This window comes from Harpia harpyja, chromosome 11 (assembly GCF_026419915.1).
Source record: "Harpia harpyja isolate bHarHar1 chromosome 11, bHarHar1 primary haplotype, whole genome shotgun sequence".
In the NCBI taxonomy this organism is placed as follows: Eukaryota; Metazoa; Chordata; class Aves; order Accipitriformes; family Accipitridae; genus Harpia; species Harpia harpyja.
In genome coordinates this window covers 32,463,586-32,490,135 of record NC_068950.1, presented here as the reverse complement: position 1 = coordinate 32,490,135, position 26,550 = coordinate 32,463,586, and the positions used below count along the sequence as shown (strand labels likewise).

Genomic DNA, 26,550 nt, shown 5'->3' with positions numbered 1-26,550 from the left:
TGTGTAATAACAGAAAAATCAACATTAACAATACTTTACAATTATACATCCCCTAGATCAGTCTGTTATTATCTACATGAATGTCTATGTTGTGATAAAATTTCTGTTTAGAGATCTCAGATCTTCGTAGGAGAGATCTGTTTTATTAAAGAGGTTGTGGAACATCCATTATTTCAGCCTTTTCTCTGAATAATAGTATTCCATAACTCACTTTCTGTGATGATTATTTTCTTATTCTATCATCCAGTTTTCCCAGAAATATTAATATATGAATGTTGTTTAAACATGACAACATTCAAAAAGCAACAAAATTCATACAAAAATACTACAATACACATTTAGTTGTTTTTCTTATAGCAAGTCTTATCAACAGCTGTTGAAGGTTTCAGTATATTCATATTTTATCAATGTTACAATAATTTCTCGCAAAGTGAAAATCAGCTGTACGAATGTGTATGTCATCAAGCTATGCAATGTAACAAGAAATAGTGTAAGTTTACAGACATATCAAATTGCTTCTGCAGCACAGAGCAATATAGCTTTTTTTTCTGCTGTGAAACATCCAAAGAATGATATTAATTCCTTCTTGGAGAATCTGCCTCCTCAACCTAGCCGAGATGCTAATGTCTCTCTGAATTTGCTTTTAAAAGAGAACAGAAATATAAACCAGAGAAAAAAATCATCCATAAAGACAAGTTTAATCACAAACTGATGACGGACAGAAAAACAAAGCTGTGTACCATTTGAAGATCTGATAAGCAGAAGACCAGCACACTTTGTTCAGCCAGAAATGTCACAGGCAAGTGAATAGCCTTTACCTGACAGCATGGGAACCCTGGAATTCTTTGCATCTGACTAATCGGGGAAAACATTTCTGCTAAAACCTTTTTTTTTTTTAGTTTAACATTTTAGAAAATAAGCACAAAATGAGATTAAACAAGGGTATAATTAAGACACTATTGAAGAACTGTAACACATTAATTAGGAGTATCTTCTAATGAACTTTGGTATTTTTAAAATTTGAAAAAGGATGTAGTGCACTGTATTTGATTAACTCTTGAACTACGAAGTTCCAGATAAAGGACAACTGGGCTCAAATATCAAAATATAGACTTCTTTAGAAGGATCCTATTACCATGAGGAACCATCAGAATACTAGATTTATTTTCTTGCAAACAACAACAACAAAAGACTGCCCATAATTTTCCAATTATATCAACATTTTTTAAAAGGGAAAAAAAAAATCCAGCTAACACTACCTTCAGTAGCATGCTTCCCTTCTGAAAAGTAGAAATTGTTCTTTCTTGATCTAGAAGAGAATTCTAGCTTTGACTTTTTTTGCCACCAAAGATCAGTAAAATATAAGATAGGATAAAAATAACAGCAATTTCTTTTGGAATTCTGCATTCAGGCAGCAAGTTAGTAGCAAGCTACCAAGTCCTAGTCGCAATTTCAAAAGCTCTCCAACAAGCTCTCACAAACAGGCTGCCAATCTGAACAACTAGTCATATCTTGAGAGCAATTGTGTATATTCAAAAGCTAACACTAGGGCACGTTCCTGAAATTTTTCAAGAACAATTTAGATCTGCGTTTAATTGTAAGAATAAAAAAAATTACTGTTCTTTTTACAGCAGTAACATTCAATAGCAGATTTTTATTTTTAAAAACTATGCATTTTGGACACGTTTAACTTGAAAGAAGTAAAAATTGAGACTACATCTAAAAATGTGGTACGATCTTTATCATTCTTTTCCTAATAAATAATAATAAAAAAAAGATACATTACTAATCTATCTTTGTACTAACATAACTAGTAAAGTCATCCTACATACAAACACAAAAACATGCAAAAAATGTCAAAAGACAACAGTCCATTTTTCCCATTTATAATTTAGGAAACAGCAATCTTCCCTCTATCTACCAGGAAAAGTGTCCATACACTTTGGGCTGATGACTGAAGCTGCAGATATTTATCGTTATTTTGAAATCAGAAGTTTGTCTGAACCATGCTCTAATTCACAATTTTCTCTGATTAAAATAATTTATTCACATTCAATATTGAACAAAATTTCATTATAAAAATAATGCAACTCTAATAACAAAAAACCCAGTCAAACTTCTGCTGGATTAAACAATCATCTGTGCCTTGTGCCCCATATTCATAATAATTGTATTGTGATCATTTACAGAAACTGCTAGCAGTTGTTTAACTCTTCATATGAAGCAAACTGAAGATGATCTGCATTTGGCCTTTCAGTACTCACAACAAAATGTAGAACATCTACTAAGCAGCAAAACACAGAAGTCAAAACAGCATTACAAAGACTGTGCAATAAAAACTGGCCTGATCTATCATCTGAAGACAAATTTTCTCCATGTAAACTTTCGTCACTGAGAAAACTGCCCTTCTGTTTCAAGAATCTGTTTGCAGTTACTACAAATATATGATTACCACAGTTCTACTTACATTCAGATGATAAATATAAAAACAAGTTAGTGCTCTTTTCCAATAGTAATTAGAACGTGTATATATTTACATTTAACGAATATAAACAGCAATGCAGACATACTTTACTCTGGAGAAAGTTCTCAAATTGCTGCATTTGATCAATTTATCTTCCTTAACACAATCATGGTAAGTCTTTCCCATGACACTCTGAAAACAGGTACCTGACTTTAAATTCTATGTACAACAGAAGGATAATTTTGTAAGCTGTATGTACTGTGGCTACTGGACATGCTGATAAATAACTGAACTCTAATTAAGAGTTATAATTCCTTTGGTTTTGTTTCCAGCTAGCTTTTTAGAGAAAAGAGATAACGGATGTGGGTTGTTTTTAAAAAAAAAAAAGTTCTGGCTAAAGAATTCATATTGCTAGAAATGTATAAACCACATTGCTGTACCATACTACATATAAAATAGAGTTTCATTTTGTTTGAGGTAGAAACAAGGAAGAAAAATGAAGACTGAAGAGTATGAAAATTATAAAGCACTTAAATTTTTGTGAAAGTACTTTAAATACGTATTAATTTATATGTTTTTGGTAAGAAACAAAAGCAGAATTCATGGTTACCATAGTTACACATACTCTTTGTTGTGTTTCAATGCCACATGATCTGATTCAAAGTAATACACATCAGGCTCTTCCTCATCATCCTCTGCAGTGTGGATGTTGGCACTCTCTTTGGCAGATGGTACATATCCAGCAACAAGCCTAGCCTCAGAAAGTGGCTTTCTTAGTCCATCACTCCCATGATCTCCCGTATTACAATTTTTCTCTTTTTCATTCTGTTTAATTTCTTCAGACTTTTTGGGAGATCCATTGATATTATTAATACCTACAGGTACATTCTTTTCAGTGGGACTAAGATTATTTTCCTCAACCTGTCCGTTTTCTCTACAAGGAGAGATATTTTTAGTAGGGCTACTTCTGGCAGGGGCAGCCCTTCGTGGTGAAGTTCTCAATGTGTATCTGTGTTCTTGAAGTTCTGACATAGATGTCATTTGAGCTGAAACACAGTCCAGCACTGAAGAATGTGGTTCAGGTTCACCTGAGATTGATGCACTGTCATGACGAATATTCGGGTTGCTATTGGTGTTTTCAGCACACTGTTCCTTAGAGGCACTACTATCTCCTACAACATCTACCTCCTCCTCCGAATCCCTTAACAAAGATGACTGGATTTCAGAAAAGGACCCTGTAGCTGGCTCATATGCCTGATTAGCATGTTCCTCAGGCAAGCAGTCATTTATTATTTTGTGGTCCTCTAATTTTACCTGTTCTTGAGAGTTTGTGCAAGGCACATAATGGTCTACAACACTGTCCTCCTTGCTGCTATTAAGCAACAATGAAGAATGGGCAAATGAGTTTCCGTTTTCTGCTACTGTTTTGTCCTTGGACATACAGGAACCAGCACTGTTTTGCTTAGTGTTCCCATCAAGCTGACAGTCATCACAGTTAAGAGAATTTGAGTCTCTCTCACCAACTCCATTGACAGTCTGATAGCCTGCAATCTCATCAACTATTGCAGAACTATTAAATCCTTCTGCACAGACATTCACCTTTTTAACTTCCCTTTTGTCACAATCATCCAATATAAGACATCGACAAGCTCGCTTAGTCCCTGTGGAGACTGCATCATTGTCCGACACTAAGCTTTTATGCTCCAATGATTCCTTCTCTGTTTTAGTAGGCAAGTCTTCTTCTGAACTGTTGGGTGCCTCTGAACGTAGACAGCGCTTAATTCTTTTCAAAACTGGTGAAACAGGTTCTGCTTGTTTTTTTTCACAATTTTCCACAGTTTGTTTATCGACATTATCTTTTTCTGAAGTAGACAGCCCTCTCTTTCTAGGGCTCACCCATGATTCCCGAGCACTCTGTTGTTTCAAATCAGCAGTTCTTCCACCGTTACTTCCCTTCTGAGTTTGCACAGACTCTGGCCTCTTCTTTGGTGACCTTGATCGTATTTGAGGATGGGGTGAAACTTCCTCTGGATGAGCAATACTACGGTTTCTTAATGTTCTACCACAAAAGTTTTCATCCAAACCATTTAAACCCACTGTAGATCTTGTAACACGAGTAGATCGAGAAGCAGCCATACTATGGCAAGTCCCTAAAGTATGTTCATCATGATCCACTCATTGGGAAACCTTTAAAAAAAAATGTAAACAAAACAGTCAGAAAAAATATTTAAAAATCACTTACAGACATAGCAAATCTGAAGAATATATTGTCACAAATGTACCTAATGTAAAACTGAATATGTCTATGCAATGTATTAATACCACTTCTTTCTGTGGTATTTCTTTAGGGCATTAAAAAAGTTTTCCATCTAAGCTACAAAGTAGCTGACTTGGGTATTTGTGGTTGTTCTGGCTTTAGTACTTGTGTGTGAATGTTGTTCATATTTATGCCGGAATGTACGGCATAAATGTACATAAATGTACGGCTGGAATGTTCCAGTTAGGCTCCAGTTACTAAAATACACTATTTTTATGTATTGTACATATGATATAATGTATTGGTATTACTATTTAAGTTTGTCTGGTCAAATGAGAGGTATGAAATCACATTCTTAATATCCCACAGTTTCCAGTTACATGGTTTCACATACTAAGAAGGAAACCATTAAAGTCGTATTTGCTTGCTCACTTGTTGCTTAAAACAAAAACAAATCATAAACAACAAAACAGAATTGCGATTCTAATTTAACAGGGGGTTAAAAAAAAAATAAATCACACCAGTAAAAAAACAGTTACAGTCATTAATAGTAAAAATGAAATAAAACAAAATGCCTGAATCAGAATCACAAAATCATTCAAGTTGGAAAGGACTTTGGGAGGCAATCTAGTCCAACCTCCTGCTCGAATGGACATCAAGACTAAATTCAGATTTAGTTACACAGGACATTGTCCAGCTGGGTCTTGAAAACATCCAAGTACAGATATTCCACAACTTCTCTGGGCAAGTTGTTCCAGTGTTTCATTGACCTTATAGTGAAAATAATTTTTCTTATACCCAGGTGGGGCATCCCCTATTTTTGCATCATTTATGTCAACAAAAAGCCTTGCTCTATCTTCTCAGTAATCTCCTCTGAGGTACTAGAAGGCTGTTTCCCAAACCTTCTCCATTTTTAAACATTTCATACAGTTGGTGAGATGAATCATCACCCACACTGGATTTAAGTAAATTCAGACTCAAAGCTAAGTTTAAAAGATCCTGTTTGAGAGTATCTGTATTTCAGATTTCAGGGTGAAATGTAGGAGTACTCAACTTTCCCAATCTCAAAATAACATTTTTAATAGAAATCAGTTCAGTCTTACTCTTCTATTCATTTCATCTTTAAAAATTCAATGTGTCAAACTGCCTATCACCACAAGCCTGTCATAATACCTATGATAATGAATAGATTCACATTTGTACATAATGGCATACCTTCCCCTTTCCATCTTCCCAAATTCCAGATTATACAAACTGATTCAACTGACATATGATGTGAAGACTTCAAATTTTAAATATGGAATCAAACCTTTTACATGTTATTTAGAAAGGCTGAAAATGACAAATGGAGGAAAATTGTTTACATAGGTGTTTTTCATCTTCAGCAAGGTGGGGGGGGGGGAAGCATAAATTCTCATAAATCTACTACTTAGGTGTCAGATGGTCCTAGAGCAGAACAGAGAGAATGGGACAAGACCAGTACACCTCTTTAAGCAACACAATTCTGTTTGTCAATTAACAGTAATTACTATATTGTCTGTTTAGGTATTCATAATGCAAGTAGTATTTCTTAGTGAAAGTAATGTATCCTAAAAGTATTGCCTGGTATAGTTCTAGATACAACTGTGTAAGACAGCACATCATTTTGTGTAATGAAGAAAAGACAATTACAAAGTGGAAGTTTCTAGTGTTCTCAAAACTGCATTGTATTTGTGCTGCTACAAGCCTCCTGCTTGTTAGCTATTCCTGCTGCCTTACATGAATGCCTGGAAAGGTGCACTGTCTGTATTCCTGGAGATACAGATAAAGAACTGCTATTGTACCAACTTCCTTTCTGTCCATTTAAAAGTAGCAATGCAGGACAAAGTGTGAGATGTCCAATGAACTCAGTCTTACAAGAAAATATAAATAATACAACAAACAGCAAATGGGCAAAACATCAGTAGTTTGAGTTGAAGAGAGAAAAAAACCCCATATTACTATGTGTTGTCTATAATGGTTGTTCATAGCTATTTTACACCTGGATAAACTTGCCTGTATATTCTCCCCTTTTACACACAAGCTCAGTTATCTTCTGAAGAGTAACCTCATTCAGGGTTGAACCCAAACATGAAAAACAGGGTCATTCAGATACTCCATTTCACCTAGGTTGTTCTAATTAAGGCTAGCACATGTTAAGGATAAGTAACTGACATTTCAAATGGATACCAATAAAACAAATTAAACCAAATTCCAATGTACACTTTGGTGAGTAATTACTGCTGAACTTGACAAACATTAGAAGTAATACAGAAGGCAGAAATCTTTACTAATTTGCTGGTATGTTGCTTTCTAAAGAAATACACCTTACATAAGTTAAAAAGTTATTATTTACTTAGTACAAAATGTAATAAACTTACCATTGTAAAACTAGAAGAAATATAAACTTCTGACATTTCATACAGCAGACTCTTACTGTGCCACTTGTTTAATATCAATCACCATTGCTGATATCCATGATGTGATCCAAATGCCTTTTTACTAGTTTATGCCATCACATTAACAAGATCTTGAAAACTGTTGAGAAAAAGACAATAAAACATTTAAATTATTTCATTAAAAATTAAGAAGAATGCAACAGGCCATACAAAGAGCAACAGCTTTTTTAAGAAGCAATTATCAATTTTACAAGTGTCCTACATAAAGAACAGTATGCTATAAAGTAATTAAGAATGTGAAATGCTAATATAGGTTTCAAATGAAAAATAACCAAGACAGATATTTTAAAGTGATTCACTGTATCACACTAAAGATGTGCAATCAAATGAATTCACAACAGAGTGTCATGTGTTAGGGTGCTCAAACCTCAGAAGATATTTGAAGGGACACAAGAAAACAAGTAGTGAAAGATATTACTACAACTAATGAATTATGAAAGGCATTGTCAAATACATTTTATAATTAGATACGTAGCGAAAAACAATTATTTCTGCTATTTAATTTTAATCAACTGAGCAGAACTCAAAACTTTCATTGGCTCTAAATCCCTGAATAACCTTCACCTACCAAATAGGAGTGAAATGCTTTCCAGAGTTCACATTAAACCTATTCTTCACCCAAGGAAAACAATGTATACTACTTTGTTTATAGTGGAAGTAAACCAATTTTGATACTGAAAGACAGAAATAAATCTGTGGATCCAAAAGCCACACAATGCTTTCAGTTGTCTCCAGAGTTTGGGCATCTGTGCCAATGCCCAACAGCTATTACTTGAAAAAATATACCAGGAACAGCATTTAATTTAAGAACATCTAGTACTATGGACGCACCATAAATCACTATAGAATAGTGATTACTGAGTCTTTCTTCATATTCTGTTGACTTTATGAAAGTGAACTTATTTTCATATTGACAATTTAGAAACTTCATGATGGAAAACACAAGCTGACAGGTTTCTCACATTTTTCTTTCTACACAGTTATTATATTTGGATTATATAAGTCCAAAGCCTTTGGAAATTGTTGTCTTTACTTTCAACCTACTTATGATTTCATACTGGTAATAGCAGAAAACGAATTCCCCATTAAGTTGACAATTCAAAATATAAACTGAGCCAAATAAGAGTAGAAGAGATTAATTATGTCTAGTTACAGTGAAATTCAATAATGAAAGATATTTCTACAATGATGCTACATGAAGTATCATAAATTCTATTATATGGGTAACTAAATCAAATTAGATTTCAATTGTTCAGTGGAATTTCTTAATTTAACAAACAGCAGAGAACTGTCATAATGAAAGACAAAGAATGGAAAAACAAGAAGGCAAGGAAAAACACTTGAAAATGCAAGAGCTAAATGACTGAAAGGAATGAGCAAAAAGGAACAGTTGCTATTTAGCCGTATCACGAATGGAACCAGAAACAGTGAGAGATGAACTCCATAAAGAGCTTCAATATCAAGTGTCTTCAGCCTGTGTCCCCCGCCAACAAGTTTCTTCTAATATTCTGGTACGCTCTCAGTTACTTAAACCTATATTGTTGCCTTTCCTATAGATCTCTAACTGACAGGAAAGACACATATGTAGATACCAGAAGTAAAGAGAGGTTTTGACAGGTTTTTGCAAAACCCAAACAACATACCCCAACAAAAATCCCATAGCTCACTAACTCTGGTAAAATACAAAATACAGAAAAAAGCCTGAAACAAAATATAACAGTGAGTCAATCAGAAGGAGGCATAATCTCAAAATTTTTAATTACTTTACCAGTGCATAAGTAAAGAACATTTGCATAAGTTGTTTCAGGAACAGCTGAAATAGTAATGTCAGTCTTTCCTCAGGTTTGTACACTTTATCTCCCCCAATTTTCTTTCCCCCCAGACAACCCTATTTTACTCACAGCAGGGAAGACATAATGCCTGCTGTGCCTAGTTGCCTTTGGGGAGAGTTAAGAGCATTTTAGAAACAGCAAAAAGAACGTGTAAATATTACAAGAGAAGAAACTAAAGTGGGGAAAAAACAGTTTTACCTAGTCAGGATTTTTTGTTTAGTAGCAGTTGGGGGGGGGGGGGTGTGTGTGTGTTAAAAAAAAAAAGAAAACTTTAATCAGGATACACTGAAATGACTGCACCTTAGTAACTCTTAAAAAGTAGAAAACAACATTCACAAGAGCTTACTAAGGTAACAAATAAATAACTTCTCCCAGAAGTTTCCTAGAAAAAATTGTCTTGAAAAGAAACTGTTATTTCTTTACATTTCATAACCAATTAGAATGACTTTTTTTCACCTAGAACAACCACATCTTCCATGGCAGAGAAATTAAATGGAAGAGTAATTTAATGTTTTGGACACCACTCATTTTAGAAGATATTTATGAGTTGGAATAATGAGTGCAAGGGAAACTAAATATGCTTTTAGGTTTAAGCCATTCTTCAGGGAACCACATCAACATTTAAGAAAAAGAATATTGCAATAAAGACTCAAAGTCTAAAAAGAAAGAATCAGCTAAGAAACAACAGTGTCTGGTTTGCAAAGCCCACTAAAAATGAAGTTGTTACAGGTGAAAGTAGAACATAATGCAGACAGAGACAAAGCTTTAAAAGTAAGAAAGGGACTTTGAATTTGTCTCGTGGGGAAGGACGTGCGTAAGAAGTCAGCAAGCGAGTGTTGATGCTGAAACTTTATAGGGAATGGTCATACATTAATCAGTATGGAAGTTCTTCAGAGTGAGACTGAAGTTCGACTGCTTACAGAAATTGTCCATACATCTTACATACAATCAAGAATTTGATGACAGCATAGGACGGAGTTTCAGGGTATGTATTTTAGCATTTCAGAACCCTTAAAGTGTTACATAGCTTTAGGCAGACTCTACTGATACACACCATAGTCATATAATTACACTAGAATTTTTATTTAACTTAACCAGAAGCCTGTTTAGCAAAGTTAGTGAATGTTGAATTGTGTGTGTGAAAACTTCTAGCAACAGAGGAAAAAAATTTACATAGAGATGGGAACCAACACTTGAAGAAGGAAACTCCTTCCTAAATATGCAGAATAACCAATTTCTTCACTGGGTTAAGCCAGTACTGGCTATCTGGGAACCAAGTACAAGTTGATTGTTTAAAGGAAACCCAAGAATTAAGAAACATCTACATAGTTAAAAATTATGTTCAATGTGGCCCCAAGCTAGAAAAGAAATAGTAAAGAAAAGAGGTCAATATATGAACATACTGGGTGTATCAGCATACAGGACCTGAAAGCAGCAAAGCAACGGAAGCTTCTACTGTAATTGTGTGGTGGTGCTTTTTATATATATGTGGTACTTATGATGGATGTATTAACATTACGTACAACATTAAACAAACAAACAAAATTGTGTATTTGGGGGGAAGAACAGACCCTTGCAACAGAAAAAAGCCTCCAATAGTTATTTGATGTCACTATTTTATGAAAATGGACAATAGCTACAGCCTTTCACAATTCAACCCTAGAAAACACAATAGTTTACTCATCTCATCTAGAGTATAATGAATCATCATCTTATTGAAGAGAAATAATCTGTTCTCTTCCTGTTCTTCTGAGTCTCATCTAACAATCAGTTTCCATTCATGCTCAATGATAACACTGCATGGTGATAAAGATTAAAACTTTTTCCAGTGTTCAGGTATTGCAACTGTGGATACCTGATAGCAGTAGCACTCTCTAGTCCCATACCGCAGTAAATTCAAAAATTACTTCAGAAACAATATCTGTTATTGGTGTAGTTACCATTTACAAGAGCCAATGTGACACGTATATAATTGCCCTCTTCTGTTTCATTTTCATTCTGCTCTAGATCTGTGGGACTTTGCCTGCCTCTGGCTGAAAGGAATATTGCAGAATTTTTTATTTCAGTCATAAGACTCTTTGACGATACTTATTTCTGTCATCAGAACTTGGGAGTCCTTAATGCATATTCCTTTTTTAAAACATTGTATTTTATTCTTTTAAAAATCTGTGTCAGATTTTACATTATCTTTTTCAAATTGTAACACTTCAGAAGAAACATCACTTTTACACACATCTTTCTAATACCAAAAAGCACAACATTTTCTGGAAAAGAAAACAAATCAAAACAAATCTGTATCAATGACAATAATATGGTGTGATTTGAGACTATAAGACTGTGCATGATTTATCTAGTTTGAGACAATGTACACTCAATTATTCTGTATCTCATCCCAAACTATTTAATTTTGAAAACCTGCTTCCATTGACCGAATGATTTTCTAGACTGCTATTACAGTGCACTTAACAGAACTCAATTAAAATAACTGTGACTTTTACATAAGAATATAGCAAAGTCTGCCATATTTCTGAACCTATAATCATTGTCTGGTTCTTTCAGAATCTCTCAGAAACCACTCTGAGACACTGGCCACTATTTACATTTTATGAAACAGCAGTTCACTACAAACTTGCTACTGGTCTATCTTAGTGCAGATACAAACCCAATAGCCAAAATCAGCTTTTCTCAAGCCTCTTTCTAAATTCCACTTTTCCCAAGACTCAATCAGATTTGACAAACCCTGAGTCTGACCCGACCCTGTATCTGTAACTCAGTCTTCTACATTAAAGTGGTTTAACAAAGAAAAAGCGTAACACTTATCATGAATCTCCCATTTGTCGTTACCTTCTATTACGAGCATGTCATAAATTTTTAACCAATTACTGCAGCCATGCACTAAGCATGTATGCACACAATATTTAATCATCAGCAGGACCCCGTATGTACTTCATTTATGGCCCTTGGGGGCGGGGGGGGTTGCGAAATTACATCTTCTGGTTTTGCATTTTCCACAGAGAATTACACCGAAGGTATCTTAAATAAGCTGTTGTGTTCAGATTGCCTAGAGACATCCTGATCATTACACCATTATCTTTCTTCTTATAATCTCTACACTCCAGACCACATTATTTCAGTGACACAGAAAAACACAATTAGACTTCATACATTTTAAGCATGCACAGTACTGCTTAAGTATGTACCTCAAAATAAAAGAATATTCATAGAGGTCAAACTAATAATTAAAACTGGTGTACCCCTGTGGTATAACACAGCAATTCTTAAATTCTCTGCAGAGCAGTAGTATGTTATTTAAAACAGTACATTTTTTAAAATGGGAAGTTTATTGTATAAAATGAAGACTGCAGAAGCTATTTATGTAAACAGAATCCAATTCCTTACAGACGTATTTGCCCAATACAAAAAAATTAGCATCTTTGAACAGAAGAGAACCTGCACAGACATCAGATTATCAGGACTTTGGTTTATCTCCACATATAAAGCATACCACTTCCTAGCAAAGTGGTATTACTAAATTAGGGATGAATTCCATTTAACAAATTATATTCACCAGTCTATCACATCTAGAGTACGCCAGCATCTCTTCCCACACATACTGGGCTTAGCATAACTACATTAGCAAGAAATTAGTTTTCTGGAGAAGGAACTACATTCTTCTGATTTCACATTACATCAGAATAAGCAATACTTTCAAATGATAGAAATAACCTCCACCAAAAGACATTACAAATCTTACTTGAAATAATATATAAAAATAAGCAGCTTAAAGCTATAATGAAAGTTTAAATGCAATAAAAGTAAAAATAAATAAATGGTCTGTAATTACTCTGAGATTTCAGCCATCTCTGACACAGTAAGATTATATTACGCATGGTCAAAATACAGTTTGTCAGAATGGGACTACTTATATTTACTTTATCTTATATATAAGGATAGCAAGATGAAATAAAGAAAATAAAGAAAAAAGAAAAATTTAGAATAGTAGGAAAAATTAAAAGGTTTTAAAAGCTAGCAAACTAGCAAGGGACACGCTTTACCAAAAAATAAAACTGGCAAAGAACTGGAACAGGTAGTTCAATATGCTCATTTTCTTCTTTAAAATGGATGGGTTCACCAGGCCAGACAAACCTATTCTTACGTAAGAGAAAAAAAAATCTTTAGAAAGAGTTGTCTTATGGAAAAAATTGTTCCTAGCTCTTTCTGAGAGCAGGGGGGTAAGCAATGGACAAATAAGCAAGTATGTTGAATCAGGTACTTTAATAGGATGTGTGAAAACAAACAAAAGCTTAACCTCCTCCTCTGCATCATTGTCTTACACTGACTCCACTTTCTCTAAAGCCACAAAATAAAGAAAAAGGTCAAAACAGCAAGTTACATGACAATGACTAGCAATGCGCATCTGTTCCTTTGTATCCCTTCCAGTCAGCAGCGGGTTATCAAAACAGCTGATTGCACTGAATTTCTCACTTTTCTGGGCTACCTACATTAGGAAATGTATTGGGAGGACAGGTATGATAGAGGCATCACCCCTTTTCCAGCCAAACATTCCAAGATAAGGTTGCAAAGTTACTTCATATAAAACTAAATATGAATTATACAAGTGTAACTGTAAGCAGAACTCTAGAAAAGTATCCACCCTATCAAATTTCTTCTCCTTGCAGACAAACGCTAAACTGCTTTCAGTTTCTTATATCTTGGCCAAATTAAGAGTTTGTGCTGAAATCATACATTGCAGCATCTGCTTCAGACTGACATTCCCACCCTGCTGCCTCTCCCCTCAATTCTCAGTCAAAATAATTAGTCATTTCTGTGCGCAAACATGGAAATTTTTTTAAACCATCTTACTGCTTAAGACATATCTGACTTCTCTTAAGTTTTTCTACCTCCATGATTTGGAGTAAGAAATTGGAATTTGGCATAGAGAAGCATTTGCCAGAGAACAAAACCCCTGGTGGAGCTGTGATGAAGGCAGGTAAGGGGAATGCTAAACGTGAATGGATAGGTAAGGAGAGCAGCTACATTAGCAAAATGAGTGGATGCTGACTGGTGAAAGAGACAGACTGGAAATCCTGAAGAACTACTAGAAGACAGAAAGATCACAACTGTGAAAGAGGGAAACTGGAACTGGGAATAATTGGAAGAAGCAGACAGGCAGAATCTGGGATCTCACCTAGTCACAACTAATCTATACACATCACTGCAGCACCCATCCCAATTATCTGTCACAGACAACTCTGTCAACACAAATATCTGTGGAACTGTACTAAGAAATTAGTCTACAGATAGGTCTGAGGTGAAAATATCACCTTATCTTTTTTTCTTTTTAGATGGGTCCAGATGGACCAATTTTTTCTGTGGGTCATATTAAAGGACAATGTGCTGCAGTACAAGAGTGGGATCACGCATCCAGAACCAAAGGTGAAGATGTGAACTTTGTAAGGTGGTACCACAGCCCTAGGAACAATAAAATACACTCCACACTTCAACACACTACCTAGTACTGCTTCATCTTAACTTATTAGAAAAAATGCAAAAAAGGATCAATTACTGTGACATCATTTAATACAAATTGCATTTAGCATGAATAAAGACAGTAGCCTTAACTAAACACCCTTACTGAACTTACTAATCAGTCAATAAAGCAACTGTTGTCTGATACAATTAACTTACCAAGAAAACTAAAAACAGACTACGCAAGTAACTTCCATGCCCCATTTCAAAAGAATCACGCTTAACCTCACTTATTGGCCATCACTCTATATATCCTTCTCACACCCGCCTACCCACTCCACTATATCAACCTAGGTAAAAGTCCCACTCTAAATTATAATGTGCTTTTTTCATGTGAAACCATTCAGCTGCTAAATAGCTTTGCTCTTATCCAAAAAACATCTACTGTGCAGGATTACCAAAACATGTGACTAACATCTTTGAGATACATTAAATTACACAGGTTCTTGAAAAGCTCATTCTAAAATTAATTACACTAACTTGATTGCAGTAACCATTTCTCAAAATGTTATTCTAGCAGAATAGACTCCAACAGCATTTAATCTCTTAACCACAGCTAGAACATAGTTTTACACCAATAAATTGGAAAAATATTATTTATTTCCTAATGAAGTTATTATTGCAATATGCACAAAATGTCAAGCATAAAAAGACATTTCTTTTTTCCTACAGGTAGGCTGCAATTGTAAGGGGTCACCAAGCACTTAATAATCCTACTAACAGCTTACAGATGAAAAGGAAGTTGATGAAGAAAAACAGTGTTCCTTTACTTTCTTAAAGGCCCCAAGATAAACCAGTCTGTTCATTTTTGTAGAATACTACACTGGAAATATCTACTCTGTCTGATTAACTTTTGGAACAGTGACTGAAAACATGCTACCCTATGAAGTACACTGTAATGGGCATACTGTATGAAATACTGTATAGAATATATTTTTATCCAGATGATTTTCAGTCAAGGGCATGCATTTGAAATACACCAATTAATATACTTTTTAATATGCAAAATTACAGCATCAGCTACATAAGCATCAGAAGGCTATCATAATGACAAACACTGATGTACAAGATACGGCAGTACTACATACATACAATCAGGTATTCTGCATGGGTTGTGCTTAGAAGTGCTGTTGCATGGTTACTAAGGCAAGTACCAAACCAGAGAGTTTGGAAAATGGGAGCATGAGGCATGCAATGGTTCCTACAAAATATTTTTAGTGTTGTATCAGAATTAAAATTGTTTTGTTCTCAATTTTTCATCAAAATTTAAAATATCCTCTCTGTCCCCAAGGAGGGCGGGAAAAAAAAAGGTGAGAAGGATGTTTTTCCAGTTATCTGTATTCATGAAAAATGCTTTAACCACTTATTTTCCATCTGGTAATACTTTTGACTCAATCTAGGAGATAAACATGTTATTCTATAAGCAGACCAGCAAAACTGCTATCCAATGGCTGGTTCTTTGTAACCCTAAATGCAACCCAGTTCTGCCAGACATCCCACCTCACATCCAACATTTTGAAAAACTTCATGTTCCTCCCTCTGGCCATCTCCAAAACTCAAGGGTGGTGTGGCCAACTCCAATCTGTACACGCACTGACTAGATTGCTAGCAAACCATGTATAGCAGGTAACTGCTAGGCTCAAACTGCAATCCTCCTTAAAAAGGGGACTCCAACTTTCATGAAAGCTGCAAACTCTTTACAATTCTGAGATATTCACTCCCAGCTAAATTTAGGGGGGTTGCTAAGTTGGCCAAGGGGTTCAAATGTTACTTAGTGATAATGGTAAACAAATAGAGGGACACCTTCTTGCTTAAGCTAAACGGTTGATCTAAATTATGGCTCTAAATGCTTAAAACACATTCTGGACAGACTGGGGGCGGGGAGGGAATCCAGAACTACCTTGGCATCTATGAACAAAAGAAATTAAACTTGTCACAGCTACGCTATGGCCCTACATTGTCTTCTGTCCAGATGCATTTTCATGCTCCCAGAATTACAGGCATCTCTTGCCACATGAACTGATACTGCAGGTGTAATTGTAGCACCACTCACCATGTAACCAAACAGATGCGTTCTCACATGCTAGGGTCTTGGAAAGTAATGGACTAGCTCATAAGACAAATTATGCTTTAACCTTGAATTTAAATACTATAGTAGCCTGCTACCACAGAATCATTTAGGTTGGGAAAGACCCTTAAGATCATCAAGTCCAACTGTAAATGACTTCCCTATGTTGCTTTTTGATGGCAGTTATTTTTAAGAGCCCTAGCTCTTTCAAATGCTTGTGGCTGTGTTACAACTGACTTTGATATATTAATAAAATTGTATAGGGCTACTGACTTTGTTATACAGAGTCAAGTCTCTGGTGCTCAGCAGCAGAGAAACATCTATTTTTTGCAGAAACAGTCTGAGATACTACAGCTGTTGAAATGTTTCACTGATACACCTCTATGCTAGAACCTCAACATTGTTGCAGTTCTCAGAACAGTGATTTGTGGCAAAAAGACCCATCCCTACTTTTTCTTCCAGCCTTCTGTACAGGGTCTGGTTTATTTTCATTGCCTCTTTGCTGTTTGGTCTAATACACGGCACAACTGCTAGCTACATTTAGCCACACATGATAGCTTTGTCATTGCAGATAGTCTTTCAAAGCAGTTTTGAGCACATTCCTGGTCTGTGAGCTGGATGTCAGCACCACCTACACTGAGAATAAGCCTGTCTCCCCAGGAGTACTTGAAGGCAGACAGAAATTTTCTCCCAGTCCTTGGGCATCCTAACAGAACCGCAGATATCAACACTTACAAACAACACCTTACAATTTATTCTTAGATTCTTTCCAAATTCTGCTTTGCAGCTGACACTGAGCTTGTTAAGCAGAGAGGTTTCATACCCCTCTATAGTTTGATGTTCTCACTCTTAGTTTAGTCTGCATTTAAGTGTTCTGAATAAGAAGACCATTATGCATATTTCAGTCTACTTGGATTCTTGAAGTTTCAACTGGCAAGTATTGAAGGTGTTTTAAGTGCATTAGCAACTGCATTTTTAAAAACCTCTAAACTAACAGTGACCAGCCACTTTCTGTTTGATTGCTGTCCTGTCTCCAGGCACAGAAAACAAAACTTGCAATATGAACAATACTGAATAACTTTTCCTTTTAATTAGAGCATACCTAGTGGTAATAGAGGCCTTGATTTAAAAAACCCAAACTTTATTGTAAGAGTGGTCCCAGTTCAACTAGTACATTACTTCTTCTAGCTGCTTCTGTCTACATCCAACTACTTCCAGATAGAATAGCTGGCCAGAATATCCTCGATCAACAGTACAACAGTGGTCTATTTTCCTTTTTTATTCTAACATATGTAATTCAAATAGGACTACGATTGCATAATGTGTAATTTTGTTTTGCTTGATTGCTATTTTGCTTTCTTCTTTACTCTGCTCAGAAAGTCTTTGTAGGCCAGTACACTCACTGATAAACAATACGTTGCATTTAATTTCCTGGGTTTTCTGTGTTCTACCTTGCCTATGCTTATGCTACTAACTGGAAATACAAAGAAAGTTCTGTTTGGCCTGCATTTACATTTAAAATCTCAGCATTTTAGTTACTGCTTACTTTCTCAATATGAACATTATTTTCGTTTGAACACTTTGGCATAAAATGCCATTAGTACCACGTAAAAAACCCAGACGAAAAGTATTTTTTTTTCTACCATAACTACAGGTCTTTGCTTTTCTCGTAACCACTGATAAATAATCTTTAGGCTTGCTCCACTTACATTTTTCATCTAGATGCAGGCTTGCTCATCAGTTTTGCAGTTTCTACAGCCCTTGGAACAGTAAAAACTCAGAGCAGTCCGATTCATGCTTTCTTAATCTTTCAGTCACAAATTAATTATCTTGAAAGATTCAGCCAGAACAGTAAAACTTTCCACACAGTACAACTGTGCATCAGCTGTTTCTTCTCCAGGTATCTTATTAACTTGTTGAATATATGTGTTTTATAGATTTAAAATGCATTTTGAAGCATTTCTCAGATTTTACACTGTTACTCTAAACCTACCATTAACCTGTCAACACATTGCTGAAATACAATTACAGTTTACCCTCTGTATGCTTTTCTTTTTACTTCCTTTACTCAACTTAGTGATATCAGGAATACCCAGGTATTCTGCTTTGACTATTATTGTTCTTCAGGGTTCTTTTGTTTTGCAACACTCAGTTTACGATTTCCTGCACCTACATGAGACAATTTACTTTCAAAACTATGCTCACTGTTCAAGCATAAAATGAAAGAATGCCTACAAAGTGAAAAATTCATTCCAATTCTATTATCCCTTCCCACTCGCTGAATACTTTATCAAGCACTTTCTAAATATGTTCCATACTCCAGATATTGAGATGTTGTACTACACTTACAGAGCAAAAGGGACTTACCTATTACCGCCTAAGCACATGAACATATCTCTCACCTATGCACGTATATACTCAATTCCCTTTGTATGTTAACTGACTATCCATTTTCAAAACCTCTTCCTCATTAACTTCAAAAGCAAATAAATTATTTTAAACTTTATTAACTTCAAACCTCTTTTCTCACATTGAGTCAGACCAAAGGTCTACCCAGTCAGTACTTTGTCTGCAACAGCAGCCGTAAGCAGATGGCTAGGGAAGAGCTGCTGTATACAATACTTTCCCAGCTTCCAACTATTTTTAGCTCAAGGTCCTCTTAAGTCATATGTGATTTCTACCTATTTACTGAACTTCAATGGATTTTCTCTGTCTTCCCTTGAGCTCCCATAATTTTTTAGCATTCAAGCTATCCCACTGATGTGTTTGTAGAAGAGAATTCTAATTTTTCATTTTTACAAATGGATATAAAGACCCATAACCTGGCTAAAAGGAAAGGCTGCAAGGTTAGACACCCAATGCAATTCTCACAGCAACTTCAGTTTTAACTCGTCCTCCTTACTGCTTTCAATTGTATTTTTTTTATTGGCACAGAAAATTTTTGTGTTTTACTTGGAGCTCCCTCTTCTGCTTCACTTTTTATGACTTTGCCTATATACATTTTTCCAGGAATAAATAAAAAAGAAAAAAAGATCCATGGTATCATCAATGATGGAACGCTACTGCATAAACGAAGTATGCCTTTTCAACTACAATGTCATAGATGTTTCAAATGTATACACTCAGTACTAGTAACCTAGGTATATGTTTGCAGTTTTATCTACCCTAACAGAACATGTGAGACTTCAAGGTTTTAAATAGCATCTTGCCTTTTCTCATTTTAGTTTTCTGAAACTGAAGTAATTTCTGACAGTTTTGACTTTCACTCTTTGTCCCAAGATGATAGGACTCATGACTACAGTAATATTTCACTGATTTTATACTTCATCAGTTAGTAATTCAATAATACAGTGCAAACTATGAACACATTTTAATAAAATAACAATTAGAGCATTTAACCTTTTATATAAAAATATATGTCTGGCTATGGTACCTAAAATTCTTAATAATATCTACTGCCAAAAATAAAAAGGAGATGCTCTTCCTGCCATTCCTCGGAATTACCCTGTAACAGCAGGTAAAAAGACTGAAGAAACATTAAAAGGCTATTCAAGTTCCAGGTTCAGCCACTAGAGAACTTCTCAAAGCACAAGAACAAAGAAAAAGAAAGCCACCGTCTACCTTCAGCATATTTTATCACAGATTCAGGCAACAGGAAGGAGCTGCCAGAAGCTGGGTCAGAGAATGTGAATTATATAGTTTCCATACCTATCCTAAGCAAACATGAGCAGATTGCCAGACAGTTTCCTAAATGGCTAACCCATCACAGCAGTACAAAATCTGCACTTCCAGTTAAGTTCTCGCTCTCCACAGGCGTGGGCTTTACCTCTGAAATGCACACCAGATTGCCCACACGCTCTATCAAGTGACAACACATTTAAAAACTTCTAATTTGAAGAAATTAGATAACGCTTAGACTAAACGGCTAAGTTATTTACTATGGACCTACATATTGATTTACACAAATACAATATAAAATGGATTTTTTTCAGATTTTTATCTCTGAAACATTCAGTTATAGAGATCTGATTACTCCAAATACTTATTTCTTACAAGACCAAAAACAACTTGACCATTAGCTTTCTTAGTTTGCCATAGTTTCAAATGTTTATAGTACGAATTTGAAAATAATCAGTAAAAGCAGTTACAAAGTTAGAAATCACATTCACTTTGATAGTCATATGCACATTAGCATTTATAAAGATATCAAGCAGAAGACTCTACATAGCTTTATTTAATTATAAATCATTTACAGTTTGCCAGTGATGTCCTAAAAACGCCTTACTGACCCTTTCTAAGGCACAGTTTTTTCAAACTATTCTAAGAAATTTAACAGTGCTATATTAAATGAAGTGTTATGCTTACTCCTTACTTAGTACCTCTGAAGAGCTGACATCAAATATTAAGTAAGGATTAACCTGACAAATGTAATTTACATGCTATCCCTAAGACTGCTTAACCTTTTTAAAAATATTATCAAAAAATAACTGTCAGTTCTCTTAGAGAACATATAAAATTTCTGTATAAAAATATGAAATTATTCAGCTATAAACAAGTGTATTACCCACAGCACAATTCTGTAGCCATAAAAGAAGAAAAATAAATACATTAAGAATATAGCCCCTAAGCAGCCTTCACTGTATCTTGAATATACAAAGCCCTCATAACTCAATGTTATATTATCTCTCCTAGGGCACTAAGCAATTAAACATATTCCTTTCTTGATAACGCGAGGAGAAAAAATACATAAAACCCCCATACCTTTAAAAATTAGTTTCATCTGTATCTAGAAACAAAGAAAGTACTGAAATACAGTGACCACGTACAGCACGGCAGACCTGAGGACATACCTTTGCTGTACACTCCCAGAATTAACAGTTATTTTATTTGGCCTATCTCCTTGGTGTTCTGCATAGAGAAGCTATCCCAAACCTTTGATTATTCCTGTTGCCTTTTTCTGTACTAAGTCTAGCAGACAGATCAGTGCAGGATAATCATATTCAAAGCATGGCCTATGTATGTCATGGATTTTTACCACAGAATAGTAATGTTTTGTGGTATGGCTCCTTTCTAATAATACTCAACACTATTTACTTTTTTTTGACAGCTAGTGAAAACTGAGTTGATGTTTTCACAGAAACATCTACCAGAACACTTTCCTGAGCAGTAATAGCTGATTTAAAGTCAGGGTTGGGTTTTTTTGCATGAAGTTATTTTACTCTCATGCATAACTTCACATTTCTGAAAACAAGTTTCTGCTTCTATTTTATCACTCGTTCACTCAGTTTTGTGAGATCCTTCAACTCTGACTCAAGACAGTGGTGAAATCAAGAGTCATCAATTCTGTATCATCTCTAGACTATTACCAGAGTAGAGGTTTTTTTTTCTGTAATCACTGAAATAATTTTATTAAAATATCATTACTCTGTGTTTCATTGAAATTGACAACTCTGACCATCTTGTAACATTTAAAACAACTGCTTATTTTGACTGAAAATCCCCATCTTAAATCATGTGCCAGCTAAAGTGGGCACTACTTCCTTTCTGGAGTTCTGCATGCATACAGTTTGGATTATCCTTGCTCAGCTGAGGAAAACATTAAAAACATTTTTTCTTCACTCTTAGTGGTGAGAAAGAGCAACTCTACAATGTCTGTGTATTTAAACAGCCACTAAGGAAATAAAACCATAAATACATGTGTGAGTTAACAGAATCATAATTAAAAGTATGTTGTGCCAGTCCAGGAGCCTAGGTTGAAGGTTACACATTCATTCACAACAAAGGTTCAAAGATCCAATGGCAAACACCTTTTTTAGTGTTTGAACCCTCTTTCAGCAGTTGGCTTGATGTAGAAAGGTTTCCACTGCTACCCCAAGCAGGTAACTCCCATGAGGATCTCATCATTTTGCATCCTCATGACTGCAATGTTCTTTTCTCTACTCCTGCTCCACTTACATCCATTTAGATACTTCTCCAAAGAGCATTTCCTTAGTTTATTGCTTTGTCCAAGGCACCACTTCCCCTATATCTTCCTAACACAGCAAACAAAGCCTCACCCATCTATCATCTCACTCCTTACCAACAGGGTTGATTCACACTCTGGTGAGCCTTCAATCATTCTCTCTTTAATTTTGCAACAAGACTTCCCAGGTGAGGTTTCATTTTACTGTTAAGTGATTTAATCTACAAAAAGGAGCAATCCCGCTCCCCTGTAACTCTCAGGCGCATCATCCCGATTTTCCCCATGCATTTGCTTTAGTATTCAATCCCATCTCACAATAAGCTGATTTAGAAAATACAACCCCCTACAAAAGAGCCATTATTTTTCTGCTGGTTTAGCTCCCCAAACAGGCTTACTGTAATGGTCAAATGAGCACAGGTGCCAGTGGAAAGCAGGGGTCACAACTATGTATTTTGGTGACAGATAGCATTGGATCAGGTTAGCTGTAACATGAAGCCTTACTCTCAGGCTCTCCCTTATGCTTTGTTAAGCATAAGAAGCAGTTACTTCTTTTAACTTGGAACTCTTAATCTTCCATGATGAGGATAAAAATATTTTACAACTGATACACAGGAAATAATTCAACCATCTTATTGTTTCCATCTATCTATATTGCCCAGCTACAACCCATATTATACCAGACTTGTGAACACCTTGGGTGAAACATTCTTCATGTCTGCTCCTGCAAAGCAGGATAGCACATCTGTTTTACTTTATTTTCATTCTGTTTTACTCTCGTCACTTGAATATAAAACTGTTCAAATTCTATTGAAAATTTCACTGAAATCCAGTTGATGCAAGTCTTTGCTGACGGAACCTGAAGCACAAAAAAGGCATCAAAGGAAAAAAAAAAATTAGACCTTCTATATTTTGATTTGTTACTGATTCAAACCCTTGGGCTCTTTCTGACATCTTCTCATTATGGAAAATACAGTCATCAAAGGTCAAAAAGAAACAGTAGTCCAGACTTCAACAGAAGTTAATTTGTAAGTAAAAGAAAAACAAACTTTCGTTTCAAAGCAGTAGCAAGAGCTAACCAACTAGGGAAGCTGTAACTATAGCCCATGTGTAGTAAAGGACACATTTAAGGGAGGATAAGAAAACAGAACTTAAATTCTAGCTCATGCCACTTCTGCAAACCAGGGCTACTGACAGAACAGACAGGATGAGAAGAAACGTCCACATGATTATTTGTTACAAGTCGTCCAACAAAGCTATAGTGACACATGAATCAAAACTGAAAATGATACCAAGGATATTACACTGTAAGCCTCTCCAGTGCTCTCCTGTTTCTCATGGAGAATCTCCTGACCTTTTGGGATGGTTTCTTTGGGAGAATTTCTTGGGCCAAGTAAATAGACATACAACAATATAACAAGAGTTTTTTAGAAAGGCAGTTCATCTAACTGCAACTAAATTCAATTATGAGCTATACCCTAAAAGCAGGACACAAAGGTCTGATCACTAGAGTTACTTCTCAAGTGGAAAATCAATGAGACATGAGTCACACTGGATAAAATGACATTAACTGGCCTGCCTTTACCTCCATATCCCTGCAAAAGACTCCCTCTCTCCATTCAGAATTTCGATAGGAGAAAAAAAATAACCCTTCATGCAATATAGGAAGTTTCAATAAAACCACTCCTGGGCTGTAATTAACTAGGGATATTTCAGATCATGAGTGACATAACTGAAATTCACAAATATTAACAAGAAATTAACTACCTATATTGTTGGTGTGAGGCTTTTTTGAAGGGTAGTCATAAAACAACAACAACAAAAGACTAAGATCTTAACATCAGGAAATCTGTTCCTTTACACTTACACACTTGGATAATTTGAATGGTACTGACAGCAAACTGTACTCCACAAAGCAATCCATTTATGAGAATGAAATAGAGGATTCTTGAGTATTTGCAAAATTCTCTTCGGTTCAACAACAACTAAGACCTTCAAACTACATGTCAAGAACCACACTGAGATAAGACTTAGCATCTAAAAAGTCTTGAAATGAACTGTAAAGTAGGAAAAGAAATCTGAAAAAGAGATTTCACTTGGGGCGGGAACCTTTATTTGCACTAGGACATCATACAAAGAGTAAGTGTTTCTCATTGTCCTTTTCAGCACTAGCTGTGAGACAGCAGCTATGTGAAGAACCTTTTCGATCTGAAGTATCTTAGCAATCCTCTTAAAGGATCAGTGGATTCCCCATTATATGATCCAGAGAAATTCTCAGCTGACCTCACTGAAGAGAAATGAGATAACTACACTTTGTTCTGTTAGAAACCACTTCCTCACAGATGGATTTAAAACTATGCAAGTATATATGAAAAGTAATTGCATTACTGTAGCTTCCACAATGATACTGTGAATAATAATTTTTTCAGCCTTTCTGCATTTTTTGCAATGCACTGAATACAGAATTTTCAGAAAATTGACACAATAAACACCATGATTCTGCTGAAAATAGAAAACTAGTTTAAAAAAAAAATCATAATCTGTAGTGGCTTTCTATTTTGCCTATTTTTCCAAGGGAAAATAAATAAATAAATTAAAGAAAATACAGAGAAGTTGAAGACTGAGGATTGAAAAGAATTGAGAACATCTGGTTATAACTTCCTTTTTCCTGAAGCCTAGCTTCTGAGGAAATACCCAAAGAACACTGCTGGCAGCATAGCAAAGCACAGAAACATTGTCAAATCTTTTCAAGTGACAATTTAGATGGAGTGGTTACTAACAAAAGCAATAGAATCCTGTATACCTAACCAGTAAAACTTGCTGCTAGTTACACTCTTTCAGAGACATGTACAGAGACAGTGCAAGTAAATGAAAAGAAAGTAGTGGGTGGAAGAGAAAACATGTACCAATACATTCTAACTTCAGAATGATTAATAAAATACCATTTTTAAAGTTGCCACAGAAATTTTATATACTTGGAAACAGAAAAAAAACAAGCAAACAAACCCCAGCATCTGTCGGTAATGTTAATGGATTCCCACTCCAAGTCTTTTAGTCAGTCACTGCCTATACACTCCCCTAGTCCACTCTGCAAGAAATGCTTCTCCAAACTCCAGGTTAAAACAGCCTTTTTCAGACAGTTCTGTCTGACAATTTCTTCTTAGTTACAGTTCTTCAGGTGGAGCTTAGGGAATAGGTGCATCTGTCTCTGCCTAAGACTTAAGCCTTTGTGCCCTTACTGCATGAGATACTGTGACCCCTTTATAATACTCTACAAAAAAGCCTCTGTACTGCAGTGATAGGTATAAGGAAAATCACTGGAAGACTTGAAGTATTTGAGGACAGGAACAAATTCCTTTTCTGACATCATTCTAATATAGTGAACAGTGTCTGCATTCTTCTATTACTGATTTTTAGAAATAGGATTCTCATTAACAGCTCTGAGATCACATTTAACTGAAATAAAGTATATGAAACCACTAGAATTAACTTCCACCAGGTCCTGCTGCATTTGCAACTATATGTAAGCAAACATTGCATCAGGATGAAAAACCACTGCCATGTCAGTTACCAACACTTTGTTACTCAATGGTTTAGTGACCAATTCCCCATCAATTACAACAAACAGAATGACGATACCCTGTGAAGTTGAAGTATATATAAAGTTTTATCCACATCATTGGTGAGATGAAATAATGCCCTAAAAGCCTAATTACAATTAGGCAGTAATAGATTGAAAGCATTGTTTTATCTAAATCCTCTATACTCTTTTTAAACGTTGAGAATATGGTAAAATTTGTTTCACTTTAACCCTTTTCCTAATTACAGGGTACATACGTATGTGACACAGAACCTACCCTTCATTTGTCATTAAGCCCAAGGCAGCTTTGTCAAATTTCAAAAATCGGAAAAGCTTGAACAAGGTCACATGGAATGTAGGCAGTTGATTTTGAATTGATAAAGT

General features: G+C 35.4%; 1 protein-coding gene across 7 annotated transcripts in view; it reads right to left on the bottom strand.

Annotated features, from left to right (window-relative positions):
* ZZZ3 (zinc finger ZZ-type containing 3) overlaps positions 1 to 26,550 on the bottom strand; it is a 62,331-nt gene that overhangs the window by 28,560 nt on the left and 7,221 nt on the right. For 6 of the 7 annotated variants that reach the window (XM_052800334.1, XM_052800333.1, XM_052800327.1 and 3 more), the window contains exons 2-3: positions 7,121 to 7,277; positions 3,090 to 4,651 (exon numbers count right to left, since the gene is read on the bottom strand). In XM_052800334.1, coding sequence (XP_052656294.1) covers positions 3,090 to 4,600 — 1,511 coding nt within the window. In that variant the 5' untranslated portion in view covers positions 4,601 to 4,651; positions 7,121 to 7,277. Of the gene's footprint in view, positions 1 to 3,089; positions 4,652 to 7,120; positions 7,278 to 13,085; positions 13,108 to 26,550 lie in introns of those variants that run through there. The other variant, XM_052800329.1, reaches the window with a different exon arrangement.